The sequence below is a fragment of the Rhinoderma darwinii genome, chromosome 7 (genome assembly GCF_050947455.1).
Source record: "Rhinoderma darwinii isolate aRhiDar2 chromosome 7, aRhiDar2.hap1, whole genome shotgun sequence".
Taxonomy (NCBI): Eukaryota; Metazoa; Chordata; class Amphibia; order Anura; family Rhinodermatidae; genus Rhinoderma; species Rhinoderma darwinii.
The window spans coordinates 79,252,972-79,271,383 of NC_134693.1; the positions used below are offsets into that span (position 1 = coordinate 79,252,972).

At 46.5% G+C, this 18,412-nt stretch overlaps 1 protein-coding gene across 4 annotated transcripts in view; it reads left to right on the forward strand.

Annotated features, from left to right (window-relative positions):
- Nucleotides 1-1,867: 1,867 nt before the first annotated feature.
- MEI1 (meiotic double-stranded break formation protein 1) overlaps nt 1,868-18,412 on the forward strand; it is a 957,414-nt gene continuing 940,869 nt past the window's right edge. For 3 of the 4 annotated variants that reach the window (XM_075833602.1, XM_075833600.1, XM_075833605.1), the window contains exon 1: nt 1,868-2,031. In XM_075833602.1, the coding sequence (XP_075689717.1) occupies nt 1,906-2,031 (126 nt within the window). In that variant the 5' untranslated portion in view covers nt 1,868-1,905. The remainder of the gene's footprint in view (nt 2,032-18,412) is intronic. The other variant, XM_075833603.1, reaches the window with a different exon arrangement.

An 18,412-nucleotide genomic window follows, 5' to 3' on the forward strand; every position in this document is an offset into this window, starting at 1 on the left:
CTCTCCTCTCCCCACCGCAAACGCAAACTGCACGACACAATACATTACAAACTGTGGATCGCACTCCCCCTGGGGTCCTGCTTCCGACTGTACTTGCGTCCTCAGGACGCAGATCCAGTTGAATTTAATCCTGGAGCAAGGAGCTGACGGCTTCTTCCTCTAGCATTCACTGTGCTGTGAGCTATTAGTGTCTCGGCGCAGACAGGCGCGATTTAGTGACGTCATCGCGCCTGTCTGCGCCGAGTCACTCAACACAGAGCAAAGAAGAAGGATCTCCTCCTCCACCAGTCGTGGGAACGGGGATAGGTAAGTAACTTTATTATTTTTCTAATATGCACATATGGAGGAATTATACTGTATAAGGAGGGGGGCTAATATGGTGGCAGCTATGAGGGGCATTATACTGTATGGGGGGCTGATATGGTGGCAGCTATCAGGGGTATTATACTGTCTGGGGGCTGATAAGGTGGCAGCTATGAGGGGCATTATACTGTATGGGGCTGCTATGGGGGCATTATACTGTGTTGGGCAGCTATGAGGGACATTATACCATATGGGGTCTGCTATGGGGGCATTATACTGTCTGGGGGGCTGATATGGTGGCAGCTATGGGGCATTACACTGTAGGGAGACAGCTATGGGGGCTTTATACTGTGTGGGGGCAGCTAAAGGGGGCATTATTCTGTATAGGGCTGTTATGGGGGCATTATACTGTATGGGGGCATTATACTGTGTGGGACAGCCAAGGAGGGCATTATACTGTGTGGGGGTAGCTAAAGGGGGCATTTTACTTTATGGGGCTGTTATGGGGGCATTATACTGCGTGGGGCAGCTAAGGAGGGCATTATACTGTGTGGAGGCAGCTATGAGGGGCATTATACTGTATGGGGCTACTATGGAGGGCATTATACTGTATGTGGCAGCTATGGAGGCATTATCCTGTATGGGGGAATATATGAGGGGCATTATTCTGTATGGGGTCTGCTATGGGGGGCATTATACTGTGGGGGGAGGTAGCTATGAGAGCATTATACTGTATGGGGGCAGCTATATGTGATATACTGTATGGGGGCATTATACTGTATGCGGCAGCTATGGAGGCATTATACTGTATGGGGCTGCTATGGGGGCATTATACTTTATGGGGGCATTATACTGTGTGGGGGCAGGTATGAGGGGCATTATATTGTATGGGGCTGCTATGACGGCATTATCCTGTATGGGGGAATTTATGAGGGGCATTATACTGTATGGGGGCATTATACTGGGGGGGGGTAGCTATGGGAGCATTATACTGGGGGTAGCTATGGGAGCATTATACTGTATGGGGAGCATTATACTGTATGGGGGCAGCTACGGGGAGCATTATACTGTATGGGGGCAGATAATGGGGGGAATTATACAGGTGGGGCCGTTGGGCAAGGCGGCTGGCCATAGGCGCGGCAGGGGTCTTGTGGTGTTGGGGAGGGGTAGGGGGGCCCAAGCTGAATTCTTGCACCAGGGCCCATGAGCATTTAGCCACGCCCCTGAGGCCACTTGTAATGTGATGACAGAGCCTCTTTAAATTAGAATCCATAGTTATAACCCAAATTATAAACTGTATAACTGGCCTCTAAATCTATCTAGAGTTAATGGCAATTTTTCAGCAGGCACAATTAATAGATGGACTTTGCGGTAGCAATTTGTACTGTGCAGTCACGTCACTCTGACCCTGCGCAGACGAATAAATTCTGTGCTGTGTGCTAATTGAATAGTGCAACCGAACCAGGTCTTTGTGTTGACTGGATAGCGCAACCTAACCCGTTCAGTATGGTCGCTGCGTAGTGATTGGGTAGGAACAATTCTTGAAATACCAGAGAAAAGTGCGCGAACGGCCTCTGAGGCATTGTTCTGTCAGCGCAGTCTATGGCAGCGGCACGGCTGTATGATCGGGTCCACTATCGTCATGACCCCCGCTGGCTTCTAGGAGACGGTGACAACTGTCTTTGCTTGGCCTGTGTGATTGAGATGATAGAGGACGGAAGTGTTTCGGTGAATAGATTTGTAGCGGTGCTCTTATGTATATGGATGACAATGCATTAGTATGTGGACTGGATTAAATATATTTCTCTCAGACTCTAACAATGCGTCCCGACAATATCTGGGTCTCTCTACAAGAGGTGGAGGCCAGCGAATTGTGACAGCCTTTGGCTTTGGTGTATTTGAAATGTCTAATAAGGGTGTTATTGGTCGTTACCCCCTCATTAGGCCAAATCCACACTTCCTGTTTTGGCTGATGCGATATTATACGGCAGAAAAATTGACCCACGTAGTGCAGCCCATATTCTCATTGTGCATGTATATGTGTACACACACCCATATATATAATTAGAGCTGCTGCGAAAAGCCTTAAGGCCACATGCACACGACCGTAGCCATGTGTGATTTTCGGGTTGGCTGGGGGTGTAGTGTCACCCGCAAATCGCGGGCCGTGCACATGGGCATTATTTGCTATGAGCCTGGACCGCAGAACACGGCCGTAATAAGGCTTGCCTGTTCTTTACGCGGTCTGGGCCCCTGGGCCATGCGTGGACCGTGGAAACCACGGTTATGTGCATGGCCCCATAGGAATGAATGGGGCTGCAATTCTCCCGTAGATTTTCGGGGAATTTGTGGCCGCAAAAGCACGTTCGTGTGCATCGGGCCCAACTTTTTTTATTTTTCCGTTGATCTAGTCCTATGAGGGCTTGATTTTTGCGGGACGAGTTGTAGTTTTTCGTAGCACCATTTATTGTGCCATATAATGTACTAGGAAACGGGAAAAAGGTTATTTGTGCTGTAGAAAATAAAAAAAAACAGCGATTCCTCCATTGTTTTTGCGCTTCGTTTTTATGGAATTCACTGCAATTAAAACATGTTAACTTTATTCTGAGGGTCAATAAGATTATGGCAATACCAAATTTATATAGTTTTTTTAAAAATATATTTTACTACTTTTACAAGTAAAAAATGTAATTTATTTTGTGTTGCCAAATTCTCATAACTTTTTTTATTTTTCCGTCGATTAAGTGGCATGGGGGTTAACCTTTTACGGGATAAGCTGTAGTTTTTAATGATACCATTTTGGGGTACATGCGAGGTTTTGATCACCTTTTACTCCATTTTTTATGGTAGATTAGGTGACCAAAAATAGGGATTCTGGCGTTTACGTTGTTTTTTTTTCTACGATGTTCACCGTGCGTTTTAAATAATTATATATTGTAATAGTTCAGACTTTTACGGATGCGGCGATACCAATTATGTTTATTTATTTTTTTATAATGCTCTATGGGGGAAATTGGAATTTTTTTTTGTAATTGTACAAATTGTAACTTTTTTTTTTTTTTTTTATTAGTCCCCCAAGGGGACTTCAACCAGCGATCGTTGGATCGCTTGCACTATATACTGCTATACTAATGTATTGCAGTATGTCGTCTTTCCAGAGGCAGGGTTTAATAGGAGTGCAAGATGGCAGACCTGGGGACCTTCATTAGGCCCCCACGCTGCCATAGCAACCATCGCCACCCCGCGACTGCAATGCGGGAGGCGCGATGAGCTGGCAGAGGGGGTTGCCCCCTCTAACTATTTAAATTCCGCGGTTGCTATTGGCTATTGACCTTGGCATTTAACGGGTTAAATGAGCAGGATTGCGCTCGTGTGATCCCGCTCGTTACTGTGAAGTGTCGGCTGTAGCGTACAGCTGACACCCGCATCGTATGGAGCAGGTTCACTCCGTGAGCGCGTTCCATACTTCGCCCTATCTGGCTATGACGTATGGATACATCAAATGTCGGGAAGGTGTTAATAAATATTAACCCCTTAGTGACCAGCCTACTTTAGGCCCTAATTTTTGGCAATATTTTTATAACTTTTTTGGTGTTTGATAGCTGTATGAGGACTCGTTTTTTGCAGGATTAGTTGTACTTTTTAATGGCACCATTTTGGGGTACATATTATTTTTTGATTAGCTTTTTGGGAGGGGGGCGTGGAGTAGAAAAAAAACAGATTCCGCCCTTGTACTATTAAATTCACGTTTTAAATTCACGCCATTCACTGTGGGGCATAAATAATGTTACCTTTATTCTATGGATCGGTACAGTTACATTAATGCCACATATGTATTGTTTTTTTTACGACTTTTGCACGATATAAACTTCTGAACTAAAATTATTTTTGCATCGTCCCTTTCCATGAGCCATATTTTATTTTTCCGTCAATGTAGTGATATGAGGGCTTGTTTTTTGCAGGACGAGACGTAGTTTTGATTGGTACTATTTTGGGGTATGTGAGACTTATTGATTAACTTTTTTAATGGAAAAAAATAGCAATTTCACCGGTCTTTGCCGTTTTTTTTACGGCGTTCACCATGCGGTTTAAATTACATTAACGTTATTGTTTTGGTCATTACGGTCGCGGCGATAACATATATGTGTACGTTTATTTATTTTTTACACTTTTTTAAATCCACTTTTTATGGAAAAAACTTGTGTTTTTTTACTGTAATCTTTATTAATAATTTTTATTTAACATTACTTATTTTTTTTAGTCCCACTATGGGACTTCACTTTGCGATCTTTAGAATGCAGATAAAATGATTGGGTGTACTTAGTATGCCAAAGTATTATTGTCTGTCACTATAAAAACTGACAGGCAATCTATAACGGTATGTGCACACGTAGTGACCAAAAACGTCTGAAAATACTGAGCTGTTTTCAAGGGAAAACAGCCCCTGATTTTCAGACGTTTTTTGAGCAACTCGCGTTTTTTACGTCCGTTTTTGGAGCTGTTTTCATTGGAGTCTATGAGAAAACGGCTCCAAAAAACGTCCGAAGAAGTGTCCTGCACTTCTTTTGACGAGGCTGTATTTTTACGCGTCATCGTTTGACAGCTGTCAAACGACGACGCGTAAATGACAGGTTGTCTGCACAGTACGTCGGCAAACCCATTCAAATGAATGGGCAGATGTTTGCCGACGTATTGTAGCCCTATTTTCAGACGTAAAACGAGGCATAATACGCCTCGTTTACGTCTGAAAATAGGTCGTGTGAACCCAGCCTTAGACGAGCGTGTATTCGGTCCGTGCGGGCCGCGTGGTTTTCACGCGGCACGCATGGACCAATACAAGTCTATGGGGCAGTACAGACAGTCCGTGCTTTTTGCGCAGCGTTTGTCTGCTGCGCAAAAAGCGCGACAGGTTCAATAACTGCGTATTTCGCGCATCACGCACCCATTGAAGTCAATGGGTGCGTGAAAACCACGCAGGTTGCACGGAAGCACTTCCGTGCGAACCGACTGAAACAGCGCACCAGCTGTCAAAAGGATGAATGTTAACCGAAAAGCAACACGTGCTTTTCTGTTTCCGAACATCCAAACGGAGTGTCTTTGCGATGAGCGAAGCCGGACAAGCGAACCGAACCGAACTTCACCGGGTTCGGCCGAACTCGTTTTGGCCGAACCCGGCAAAAAATTATCGGTACGCGACGTCAGGAGATAGTCATTGTCCATGGTGCTGAAAGAGTTAGGGCGGGTTCACACATGGCGGAATTTCACTTAAATTCCGCTGCGGACACTCCGCAGCGTTAATCCGCAGCGGAGCCGTTTCTCCATTGACTTTCACTTTAATTTAGCAGTGTTCGTTTACACGATGCGTACAATTCCGCTGCGGAGCATAGGCTGCGGAGCGGAATTTGGTGTCCGCAGCATGCACTGTCTGTTGCGGAGCAGTGGCGGACTCATGGCGGAATTTCTCCATTGACTTCAATGGAGATTCAAAGTTCCGCAATGAAGTCCGCAGCTGTCATGCACATGTCATGTGTGCTGCGGATGCGTCTTGCTTTTTTCACTTGACATTTCTTCATTCTGGCTGGACCTATGTATTTCTAGGTCTACAGCCAGACTGAGGAAGTCAATGTGGCTCCCGTAATGACGGGAGCGTTGCTAGGAGACGTCAGTAAATAGTCACTGTCCAGGGTGCTGAAAGAGTTAAGCGATCGGCAGTAACTGTTTCTGCACCCGGGACAGTGACTACCGATCCCAATATACGTGTATCTGTAAAAAAAAATGAAGTTCGTACTTACCGAGAACTCCCTGTTTCTGTCTCCAGTCCGGCCTCCCAGGATGACGTTTCAGTGTAAGTGACGGCTGCAGCCAATCACAGGCCAAGCACAGGCTGCAGCGGTCACATGGACTGGCGCGTCATCCAGGGAGGTCGGGCTGGATGCCGAAGGAGGGACGCGTCATAAAGACAACGGGCGGTAAGTATGAAATTCTTTTACTTTCACTAGGGAAAGTGCTGTCCCTTCTCTCTATCCTGCACTGATAGGGAGAAGGGAAGCACTTTTCCCGCAGTCCGCAGCAGCTAGTCCGCATCAATTTTCTGCACATTTTGTGCAGATCCGCAGCCGTAATCCGCAACCCGGATTAGGTGCGGCATTGATGCGGACAGTTGCGGAGGAATTCCGCCATGTGTGGTCATGCCCTTAAACTGTTTCAGCACCATGGACAGTGACTACCGATCCCAATAAACATGAACCTGTAAAAAAAAACGAAGTTCTGACTTACCGATAACTCCCGGCGTCTTCCTCCAGTCTGACCTCCCGGGATGACAATTCAGTCCAAGTGACAGCTCCAGCCAATCACAGGCCAAGCACAGGCTGCAGCGGTCACATGGACTGGCGCGTCATCCAGGGAGGTGGGGCCCGATGTCGATAGGCGCGTCACCAAGGACGCGTCACCAAGGCAACGGCCGGGAAGTTCTCGGTAAGTACGAACTTTTTCTTTTTTTTCAACAGGTTTTTCGATATTGTGTTCGGCATTCACTGTCGAGGGTGCTGAAAGAGTTAGCTCTTTCAGCACCTTGGACAGTGACGGGCGTCGACTAGCCTCATCTCTATGATGGCGGCTGCGCGAAAATCACGCAGCCGCGCATCAGACACGGATGACACACGCAGCTGTTAAATGTTTTTGCGCGCGCAAAACGCAACGTCCGTCTGTATCTACCCTTAGGACGTGCCTCTGTTGTTGGGGGAGATGGAGCGCCCTCCCTCTGTTAACAAGTTAAATACTGCAGTCGCTATTGACTGAACAGTTAATGGGTTAAACAGCCGCGATCTAAATAAACTTTGCTCGCTACCGTTGGAGTAGGAGCCTTGCTGTCATCAGACAGCAGAAACCCCGCTCCAGCCTGTACAGGACACCTATGCAGGTCTTAGACTAGGCTGCCGTTAAAAGGCGGCCTAGCCTAATGCCACTTAGTGACCGCTGTGAAAAGGCGTATTGGTGGTCGCTAAATATGTATCCCAAAATAATACATTTAGAAACTTGTCCCACAAAAAACAAGACCACATACAGTTGTGTTGATACAAAAATTAAATAAATTCTGGAATATCAAGGTGGTGCTGAAGGCCAAAAATGTGTTAGACCAAAGGCTACATGCGCACGTAGCTTAATTTTGATGTGAAAAATCCGAGTAAAAACAGGTAGTTCGGCAGTTAAAATCATCACTTAATCCTGTTTTTTTTAATTTATTTTTTTTATCCATTTTTGGTGCGTTTTTTTTTGTTTTGTTTTTTTTGCTGATACTGTATTAGGCTGGATTCATACGAGCATGTTCAGTCCCTAAAGGACGGAACGTATTTCGGCCGCAAGTCCCGGACCGAACACAATGCAGGGAGCCGGGCTCCTAGCATCATAGTTATGTATGATGCTAGGAGTCCCTGCCTCGCTGTGGGACAACTGTCCCGTACTATAATCATGTTTTCAGTACGGGACAGTAGTTCCACGGAGAGGCAGGGACTCCTAGCGTCGTACATAACTATGATGCTAGGAGCCCGGCTCCCTGCACTGTGTTCGGTCCGGGACTTGCGGAAAGGCTAAGGGTATGTTCACACGTAGTCAACAAAAACGTCTGAAAATCCAGAGCTGTTTTCAAGGGAAAACAGACCCTGCTTTTCAGACGTTTTTTTACCAACTCGCATTTTTCGCTGCGTTTTCACGCCGCTTTCGCAGCGTTTTTTACGTCCGTTTTTGGAGCTGTTTTCATTGGAGTCTATGAGAAAACAGCTCCAAAAACGTCCAAAGAAGTGTCCTGCACTTCTTTTGACGAGGCTGTATTTTTACGCGTCGTCGTTTGACAGCTGTCAAACGACGACGCGTAAATAACAGGTCGTCTGCACAGTACGTCGGCAAACCCATTCAAATGAGTGGGCAGATGTTTGCCGACGTATTGTAGCCATATTTTCAGACGTAAAACGAGGCATAATACGCCTCGTATACGTCTGAAATTTGGCCGTGTGAACATACCCTTACACTGAGCTGAAATGTCGCACATGGAATAAAAGGATCTTTTTTTCAAAAATTTGGTAGTGCTGCTTCACTTTCTTTTGCCTAATAAATGTTTCCAGTTCTGCCATCTTCGTGTTCATATTAATCCATACCTCTGGCTAAATTCACACTTGCTGTTGTTTAAACCGTAACTCTGTTCTATCCTTTTTCTGATCTAAAAATTGAAATGGATCCTTGAACCCCTTCGTGACCACCAATACGCCTTTTCACGGTGGTCACTAAGGGGCCTTAGGCTAGGCCGCCGCCTTTTCACGGCCCGTGCAGGCTGGAGCCTGCATTTAACTTGTCTACAGAGGGAGCGAGCTGTCACACATCGGTGGCCCGCAAATGCAATCGCCCTGCATATGCCTATAGATTGCCTGTCAGATTTACACTGACAGCCAATAATGCATTGGTATACGAAGTATACCAAAGCATTATAGCAACGATCTGAAGATCGCATGGTAATGTCCCCTAGTGGGACTAAAAAAATAAGTAAGTAATGTGAAATAAAAATTATTGATAAAAATTACAGTAAAAAAACAATTCTATTTCTTTTCCATAAAAAGTGGTTTTATTTTGTAAAAGTATAAACAATAAATAAAAGTACACATATATGCTATGGCCGAGACCGTAATGACTCAAACAATATAGTTAATATGTCATTTAAACCGCAAGGTAAACAACATAAAAAAAACATGCAAAAAACAATGGCGAAATTGCTGTTTTTTTCCATTGCCCCCCAAAAAAGTCATAATAAAAGTTAATCAATAAGTCCCATGTACCCCAAAACAGTACCAAAAAAACAGCCTTGTCCTGCAAAAAAAAGCCCAAAATCACCAGATTGACGGCAAAAGGAAAAAATTGCAGCTCTTGGAAAGCGACGATGCAAAAACAAATAATTTTAGTTCAAAAGAGTTTTCATTGTGCAAAAGTCGTAAAACATAAAAAAACCTCTACATATGTGGCATCGCTGTAATCCTACCAACCCATAGAATAAAGTTAATGTGTTATTTGCACCGCACAGTGAACATCGTCCATTTAATAGCATAGAACAATGGTGGAATTTCAGGTTTTTTTTTCTATTCCCCCCCCCCCCCCAAAAAAAAAGTTAATCAAAAAATGTATATGTACCCCAAAATGGTGGCATTAAAAAGTACAACTGATCCCGCAAAAAACAAGTCCTCATACAGCTAGGTCGTCGCAAAATTAAAAAAAGTTATAGCTTTTTGAATGTGACTATAGAAAAACAAAAAAAATAGCTTGGTCTTTAGGACCTAAAATAGGCTGGTCACTAAGGGGTTAAAAATCCCATTGAAATCAAAATAACGGATGCAAACTGATTGCAATCCGTTTGTATCAGTTATACACTGACACAATGATAAATATAACTCATCCGTTAGACATCGTTTCTTCTTTAGAAAAAGTCCTGTACTCTGCAATTTTATGTCCGTCAAAAAGATGACTAGCAAGATGGACGCTGATGGATGCAATTATTCCCTTCCCGACACATGACGTACACTTACGTCAAAGCCAGGTAGGGGGAAGTATGAAGCGGGCTCACGGGCTGAGCCCGCTCCATACAATGTGGGTGTCTGCTGTACGTTACAGCCAACACTTCACTGTAGCGCGTGCTCCAGTTTAACCCCTTAGATGCTGCAGTCAATAGCTACCGCGGGATGTAAGGTGCTAGAAAGGGTGGTTGACCCCCTCTGCATGTTATACGTATAGTGTTTTTAATGCTGAGGCCCAGTTCACAGTTTTTTGGTGCGTTTTGTGACGTGAAAACCGTGCCAAAAACGCCTCCCGTAAAAAAACCGCTCATGGGGACAAAGAAGCGTCATGCCCTTCTGGCGTTCCGTCTCTGACCTCCGATTCACATCAATGGCCGCGGCCAAAATACGCTGCGAAATACTAAATAAAGTACAGGCAGGTCGGCAGATTTTTCCCCCTGCAAAAAAACAAGTGTGAACAGGGCCTAAGGCCTCATTCACACGGCAGGTTTTCCCGGCCGGGTGCCGGCCGTTCATAAATCGGCCGGCACCCGGCTGCATTAGGAATAATAGACCCCTAATGGGGCTATTCACACGACCGATTTTTTGACGGCCGGGAAAACCGGCCGTCAAAAAATAGGACATGCTCTATCTTCGCCCGGGTACCCGGCCGCCCGGCTCCCATAGAAGTCTATGGGGCCGGGTATTACACGGCCGTCACCGGGATGTGTCCCGAGTGATGGCCGGGTTTTCCGGCGCTTGCGCTCTATCTCCTTCTCACAGCGCAGAGTGCATGTGAGGAGGAGGAGTTGATGTCATTCGGACGAATGGCATCGCTGTACACTGTGTGGCAGGGCCGGGGTGTACAGCAGGTGGAAGGGAGCGCTGCGCTGGCTCCCTTCCCCTGCTTGAAAAGCACCCTGGCCCGGCGACACCTTCGATGGCGCCGCTAGCAGCTGCTGTGGCTGCTACTACTGTAGCGACGCCACTATAGCAGAGCTGGGAGGTATCTCCCCGCTCTATGTGCTAGCCGCACTTTAGCTCCTTGAAGGAGCGGAATCTCCGTGTTTTTGGGGATTCCGCTCCTGGACAGAGCGCTTGATGTCTCTGTCCATATCTGGGCAGTGACTTCAGAGGAAACTCCTGAAGCGGAATCCCCGAACACATGGGGATTCCCCTTCAGGAGTTGCCGCTGATGTCACTGTCCGGATCTGCCCGGACCGGCACGGATGCAAAACGTAATGCAAACCGGCCGGGCAAAATGGCCGAAATTACCGGCCGACACTCGGGCTCGGGAACGACCCGGTCGTGTGAATCCCGCCTTAAGCTCTAACCTTTTTTTCTTTTGTGTTCATCGGCAGTACTTAGAGGCTCTGTCACCACATTATAAATGCCCTATCTCGTACGCTGATTACAGCAGTGTTTTTTGTTTAGAAAAACTATCAATTTTGACGGAGTTATGACCCAATTTAGATTTATTCTAATGCATTTCTTAATGACCAACTGGGCGTGCGGACTGTGTATCATGGACTGAACACGCTCGAGTGTGGGAGGCCTAAAAACAAATTCTTTGAAATCTGGTTTGACATTTCATAAGTGATTCTGAATATCAGCTTTGGAATAGTCTATTTTTTGCTAGAGCTTAGTTAGGCCAAATGCACACTATGCGTACGTAATGTGCAGATTTGATGCGCTTATTTTCCCACAGCGAATCCGCAGCGTAAGTGCTTATTTACACGAACGTGTAAAACGTCCGTGCAACGCGCGTGATTTTCACGCGCCTCGCACGAACCTATGCTAGTCTATGGGGCCGTGCAGACAGTCCGTGATTTTCACGCTTCGTATGTCCGCTGCTTGACACGCACGACATGTCCTATATTTGTGCGTTTCTCGCGCATCACGCATTGAAGTCAATGGGTGCGTGAAAACCACACGGAAGCACTTCCGTGTGATGCGTGTGATTCGCACAAGAGCAGTAAAAAGTATGAATGAAAACAGAAAAGCACCACGTGCTTTTCTGTTTACAAACATACAAACAGTGTCATAATAATGGCGGCTGCACGAAAATCACGCATCATATGCTGCTGACACGGAGCTGATAAGTGCCTTTTGCGCACGCAAAACGCTGCGTTTTTTTTTGCGCGCACAAAATGCACACGCTCATGTAAATCCAGCCTAATACTGTAACCGCAAAGTAAATGAGACTAAGTAACCTCATCTACACGTTGCAGAATCTTTCCGTTCGTAAATTGACCTGTGGTGCGTATTTTAAAATCCGTTTCCTCTTGCGAGATGTATCTGACAAGTTTATAAAAGAAAATGCACCAAAATCCACAGCATAAAACCGCACTTGTTTTCCGCATTAAAAACATTTTAGGTATGGATTTTACCTGTGGAATAACCTAGGTTTGCCTACGGTTTTGATGCAGCTTTTCTGCACCAAATTACGCAACTTGTGCATGTAGCCTAAGGGTATGTTCACACGGCCTATTTTCAGCCGTTTTTCGGGTTGATTTCAATGGGAAAACGGCGTTCTGCTCCGACAGCTTTTTTCCCTGCGTTTTTTTTACGTGTAAAAAAACGGGTGCGAAAAAGAAGTGCAAGACACTTCTTGGGACTATTTTGGAGCCGTTTTCCATAGACTATATTGAAAAAAGTTAAAAAGACGGCCGTAAAAAACGCAGCGAAAATTGCGAGTGGCACAAAAAAACATCTGAAAATCAGGAGCTGTTTTCTCTTGAAAACAGCTCTGTATTTTGAGACGTTTTTGAGTTTGCGTGTGAACATACCCTAAGGCTGGGTTCCCACATTGCAGATTTTGCATGCATTTTGGAAGCCAAAACCAGAATTGGATCGAGAGCAGACCAGAACATGCCAAATCTGCACTGTGGGAACCCAGCCTTTAGAGCTTGTCCACACGTAGCGGAATTGCTGCATTTTTTCTGTCCGGGATTGCGGGAGGAAAAAACTCAGCAGAATACAGTAGCAGCAAAGTGGATGAGATTGAACAAATCTCATCCGCATGCTGCGTAAATGCTGAGTGGAAAAACTGCTTGGAAATTTAACTGCGGTGCGGAATTTCACATATTTACTGCGGGTTTCCTCTGCTATTCGTTGAAGGTTTTACCTCCCCATTGAATTCAACAGTTGTTGCGTTTTTTTGCGGCGGGTTTGCAGCGATTCCGCCGCAAAAAATGCAACTCTGAAAAGAAACCAACCCACTGTACTTACCTAGGAGTCTGTTCCTTCCTCCTGGGATGACGCTTCATCCCATGTGACCGCCGCTGAAGCCAATCACAGCCAATTCTAGCAGGCCGGTTAATGCAGCGGTTTTCCAAAGCGGACATTCCGGGTGAATAACTGCACCACAGTTTGGTGCAGTTTTTCACCCGAAATTCCCTCCGGCGCACAGGGTGGATATGTTGTGTGCTTTTACGCACCGTATCCCACCCCGTGTGAACCCGGCCTTAGGGTGTATGTTAAAACTGCTACTTCATAGTGGTGCGTGTGTAAGAAAAGGGCGTTCTGAAGACCCCCACATTTTCTGAGATGCTTCATAAATATTGTGTTCAATCCAAATTAACCAGTTAGTGATAACCTTTTCAAGCCTTTTCACGAACGAGACTTCGGCTAGGCCTTTTCATGTATTTTTAAAAATATAAAAAAAATAATTAAAATCACCCCTTCTGTCCCTAGATCACATATAAAAGTAAATAAACATAAACACATTAGATATGCCTGTGTCCGAAAATGCCCGAACGATATAAATATAAAAATATTTATCCAATACGGTGAACGCCATAGTAGAAAAAAATAACTATTCAACCCCAAAAAAAAAATTGAATAAAAAGTGATCGAAATGCCAGACATTCCCCGAATTGGTATCAATAAAAACTACATCTTTCCCCGTACAAAAACTCCTTAGGGCTCAAACACCCGACTGTAGTGTTGTGCACGGCCAGTGATTTGTGGCTCGGACGGCCGGGGAGTATCATCCGCGGGCCGTACACATGGCCTTGTGCCTTCATTTCAATGAGCCTGGACTGCAAAATACGGCCGTAATAAAATATGTCCTATCTCTTTGCGGTCCAGGCTCCCGGGCAAAGCATGGACAGTGGGAACCACGTTCGTTTGCAAATGGGCCTATAGAAATGAATGGGACAGCAATTCACACGCAGATTTTCAGGTGAAGTGCGGCCGCAAAAACATGTTTGTGTGCATTGTGCCTTACACTGCTCCATACACGGAAATATAAAATAAGTTACGGGTGTCACAATATGGCAATGTAATTTTTTTATTTTTATTCAAACTTCTTTTTTTTTATTTTAAATGTAATAAAACATAACAAAAATGACATATTTGGTATCACTGTGATTGTACTGACCCGCAGAATAAAGGTAACTTGTCATTTTCACCGTACAGTGAACACCGTAAAAATGAAACCCCTAAGAAAATGGCGCAACTGTTGGTTTTTTCCAATTCCACCTCCTTCTGAATTTTTTTTCCAGCTTCCCAGTACATCACAAATAAATTTAAATAGTGGCATTAGAAAGTATAATTTGTCCCCTTAAAATTAAAGGGATTGTCCAGGTATAATTTTAACTTAAGTGGACATATTTAATAACACTTCTAATATAGTGTCTGTTTACCTGTTCCAGCGTTACCCTGTTTTTATCTGTGGTCACGAGACCGCACCCAGGGTAAATTTTTTATTTCCTCTGACGTACCGTGTCTTTACTTAGCCAGTGTTTCCGGCGGAACAAAGGCACGACACGTCATCAACTAAATTTACAGGCAGTGGGCCAGGCAGATGTTTCATGAGCTCTTCAGAGCTCCGCCTCCTCTGGTCCTGCCACCTGTAGACCTAGTTGATGACGCGCCGTGTCTTTAAATAGCAGGAAGTGCAGGCTGAGCAAAGACATGGAGTGTCATAATTCATAGTACACACCCCCTCCTCCTCGTGTCTTGTCGTCCACACCTCCTCCTTCACTCTTGGAGCTCCCGCACTGAAGTGCATGTGAGAAGGAGGAGGAGGAGCGGAATTCCTAATCCCCGGCCACAATGTTGCCGAAGCTGTGGCCGGGGATTACGCTCCAAGAGAAGTCCCTGCCTTCAATATCCATATATGGACGCAGTGACGTCGGACTTCTGAAGCGGAATCCCCAGCGCTGTGGCCGGGGATTCCGATCCAGGAGAAGTCCCTCACTTCACTGTCAATATATGGACAGTGAAGTGAGGGACTTCTCCTGGAGCCGTCCCCTTCAGGAAGGTAGAGGGGTGTCATCTATGGGGGGGTGACTGTACAAGAGGACTGTGTGGCGTTGCCTACACGGGGTGGCCGTGTGGCGTTGCCTACACGGGGTGGCCGTGTGGCGTTGCCTACACGGGGTGGCCGTGTGGCGTTGCCTACACGGGGGGGGCCGTGTGGCGTTGCCTACACGGGGGGGGCCGTGTGGCGTTGCCTACACGGGGGGGGCCGTGTGGCGTTGCCTACACGGGGGGGGCCGTGTGGCGTTGCCTACACGGGGGGGGCCGTGTGGCGTTGCCTACACGGGGGGGCCGTGTGGCGCTGCCTACAAGGGGGTTGTGTGGCACTACCTATAGAAGGTAGAGTGTGGCATTATCTACAGAAATCAATTGGAGGCATTTTCAGCCGTTATTTGGTGTGTTTTCCAACGCGGTTTCCGCGTCAAAGAACGTGTCAAAAAAAAAACTCAGTGTGAACAGGGCCTAAACGTCTGAAAATACGGGGCTGTTTACAAGGGATTTTCAGCCATTTTTTAAGCAACTTGCGTTTTTCATAGCGTTTTTTTACACGGGCGTTTTTCAAAACGGCCACGTAAAAAAACGCACCGTCGGAACAGAGAGCCATTTTTTCCATTTAAATCGACGGGCAGATGTTTGCAGACGTTCTGCTTTAGATTTTTCGTCAGTTTACCACTTGAAAATAAGCCGTGTGAACAGATTTTTTTTTTATGTGGAAACCGCATTGGAAAACGCGCAAAAAACGCCTTTTATTGATTTCAATGGGAGGCAGAGGCGTTTTTTTCCTGCAAGCGGTAAAACCGGCTCGCGGGAAAAGTAAACGCCCGAAGATAGGACTTGTCGCTTCTATCTCTGACCTCCCATTGACATCTATGGGAAGCAGAGAAGGCGTGTTTCGCTGCAAAAAACAGCAAACAGCATGCAGGCAGGCCAAAATCTGCCTCAAAATTCCAGACAGAATTTTGAGGCAGAGTTTTCTGCCAACAATAAACTCCGTGTGAACAGGGCCTAATACAGGATCTCTTGGAACAGATCCAGCAGTAGGTGAGGAAAACGTGCTGACTGGATTTTGTGTGCCAAGATGTCTCACATAGGTGGACTGGGCAAACTTAGGGTATGTTCACACTGCCTATTTTCGGCCGTTTTTCGGGCTGAAAACGGCCAAAATATCGGAAGCAGAACGCCTCCAAGCATCTGCCCATTGTTTTCAATGAGAAAAAAGGCGTTCTGTTTCGATGGGCCGTTTTTTTACGTGGCCGTTTTGAAAACGGCCGCGAAAAAGAAGTGCAGGTCACTTCTTGGGACGTTTTTGTAGCCGTTTTTCATAGACTATTGAAAACAGCTCTTTAAAACGGCCGCGAAAATCGCAAGTGGCTTAAAAAACTTCTGAAAATCAGGAGCTGTTTTCCCTTGAAAACAGCTTCGTATTTTCAGACGTTTTTGAGTTTGCATGTGAACATACCCTTACATTTATCAGGCCGTAAAAGGAGTGGGGGAGGAAGATGCGTGCCTGTACTTAGATGAGGGATAGTTGGAGACACAAAGGATAATGATGATTATTAGGCCTCATTTACACGAGCGTAGTTAACGTCCGTGATACGCACGTGAAAATCATGCGCGTCGCACGGACCTATGTTAGTCAATTGTCCTATACTTGGGTGTTTTTCGCGCATCACGCACCCATTGAAGTCAATGGGTGCTTGAAAATCGCTCACAGCACATGTAAGCACTTCCATGTGTCACGCGTGATTCGCGCTACAGTTGTTAAATAAATGAAGGAAAAAAAAACACATTCATTGCAGTTTCTAAGCATCGAAACCCCGTGTCATAAGGATGGCATATTCGTGAAAATCACGCAGCCACGCACCATTCACTGATGACACACGGAACTGCAATGCGCGCAAAACGCGGTGTTTTTGCGCGCGCAACACGCACACGTTCGTGTGAATTTCGTCTTGGGCTGGGTTCACACGACCATTGTCACAAAGCGGCTTAGTGGACCCACTAGGCCGTACCGCCGTAGCGGGAAGGCAGCTGGCCAAACCACAGGAAACCCCAGAAATACAATGTCCCGCACAAGGGTACCTGAATAGTCCGGATTGTGGCCGCAGCTCTGGCACAGATGAGATGGGTGCAGCGGATGGCGCCAAACGTGGCGGATGACACAGGAGCCACAAGTTGCGCCAGACGTGGCGGATGGCGCCGGACGTGGCGGATGACACAGGACGTGGCGGATGACACAGGACATGGCGGACGACAGGACGTGGCACGACTAGATACTAAGGCAAAGCACGGGAAACAGGAACGGGTAACAAGGCACGGGTAACAGGAACGGGAAACACTAAGGGACCATTTGCAAGACAGACAACTAACAACGCTCAGGCAAGGATTAGAAGGCCAGGGGCCTTCTTATAGACCAGGAAATCGTGGCAGTTGATGATGACGATTTCCTTATTGCGCGCACTGGCCCTTTAAGGCCGGGCGCGAGCGTGCGCGCGCACCCTACGGGACACAGCCGAACGGAGCAGAAGTGAGCGCTGGCGTCTCCTAGGAGGGAGACGGGGACCAGCGCTCACAGATCCATGGCTGCGGGCGTCGGGAGGTGAGTGAACCGGACGGCCTGCGGCCATGGACGCTACAACCATGTTCCGGCCGTAATGGACGGAACTTATTTTGTCCGGAAGTCCCGGACCGAACACAGTGCAGGGAGCCGGGCTCCAAGCGTCATAGTTCTGTACGATGCTAGGAGTCCCTGCCTCATCGTGGAACTACTGTCCCGTATTGAAAACATGATTACAGTACGGGACAGTTGTCCTGCAGCGAGGCAGGGACTCCTAGCATCATACATAACTATGATGCTAGGAGCCCGGCTCCCTGCACTGTGTTAGGTCCGGGACTTCCGGCCGAAATACGTTCCGTCCATTACGGACGTAACATGGTCGTGTGAACCCAGCCCTAGTGTGTAAGACCGTGTGCAGGGAGGGAGCTGTCTGTAATTAGAGCAGGGAATGACCCTGTGAACATAGAGGGGCGTGGCAGTATTCAAATAGCGGATATACTGTGGAGGGAGGAAGGGGGATGTAAGCTGTCTCCTCAGATGCAGCAAGGGATCATGGGTATGGTGGGTTACAAGACAGGAAACAGACAGGAACAGAAGCAAGGGATGTAAACAAATAGAAAGGGCAGCAGTGACGATGGAGATCAAAGAGAAACTGGTTAGAAGTTTAATAGGGGGTATTAGGGAAGGCAAGCCAAGGCTGGGGGACACTTTTTAGATTTATTTTTTTCCTGGACAAACCCTTTAAGCCCTCATA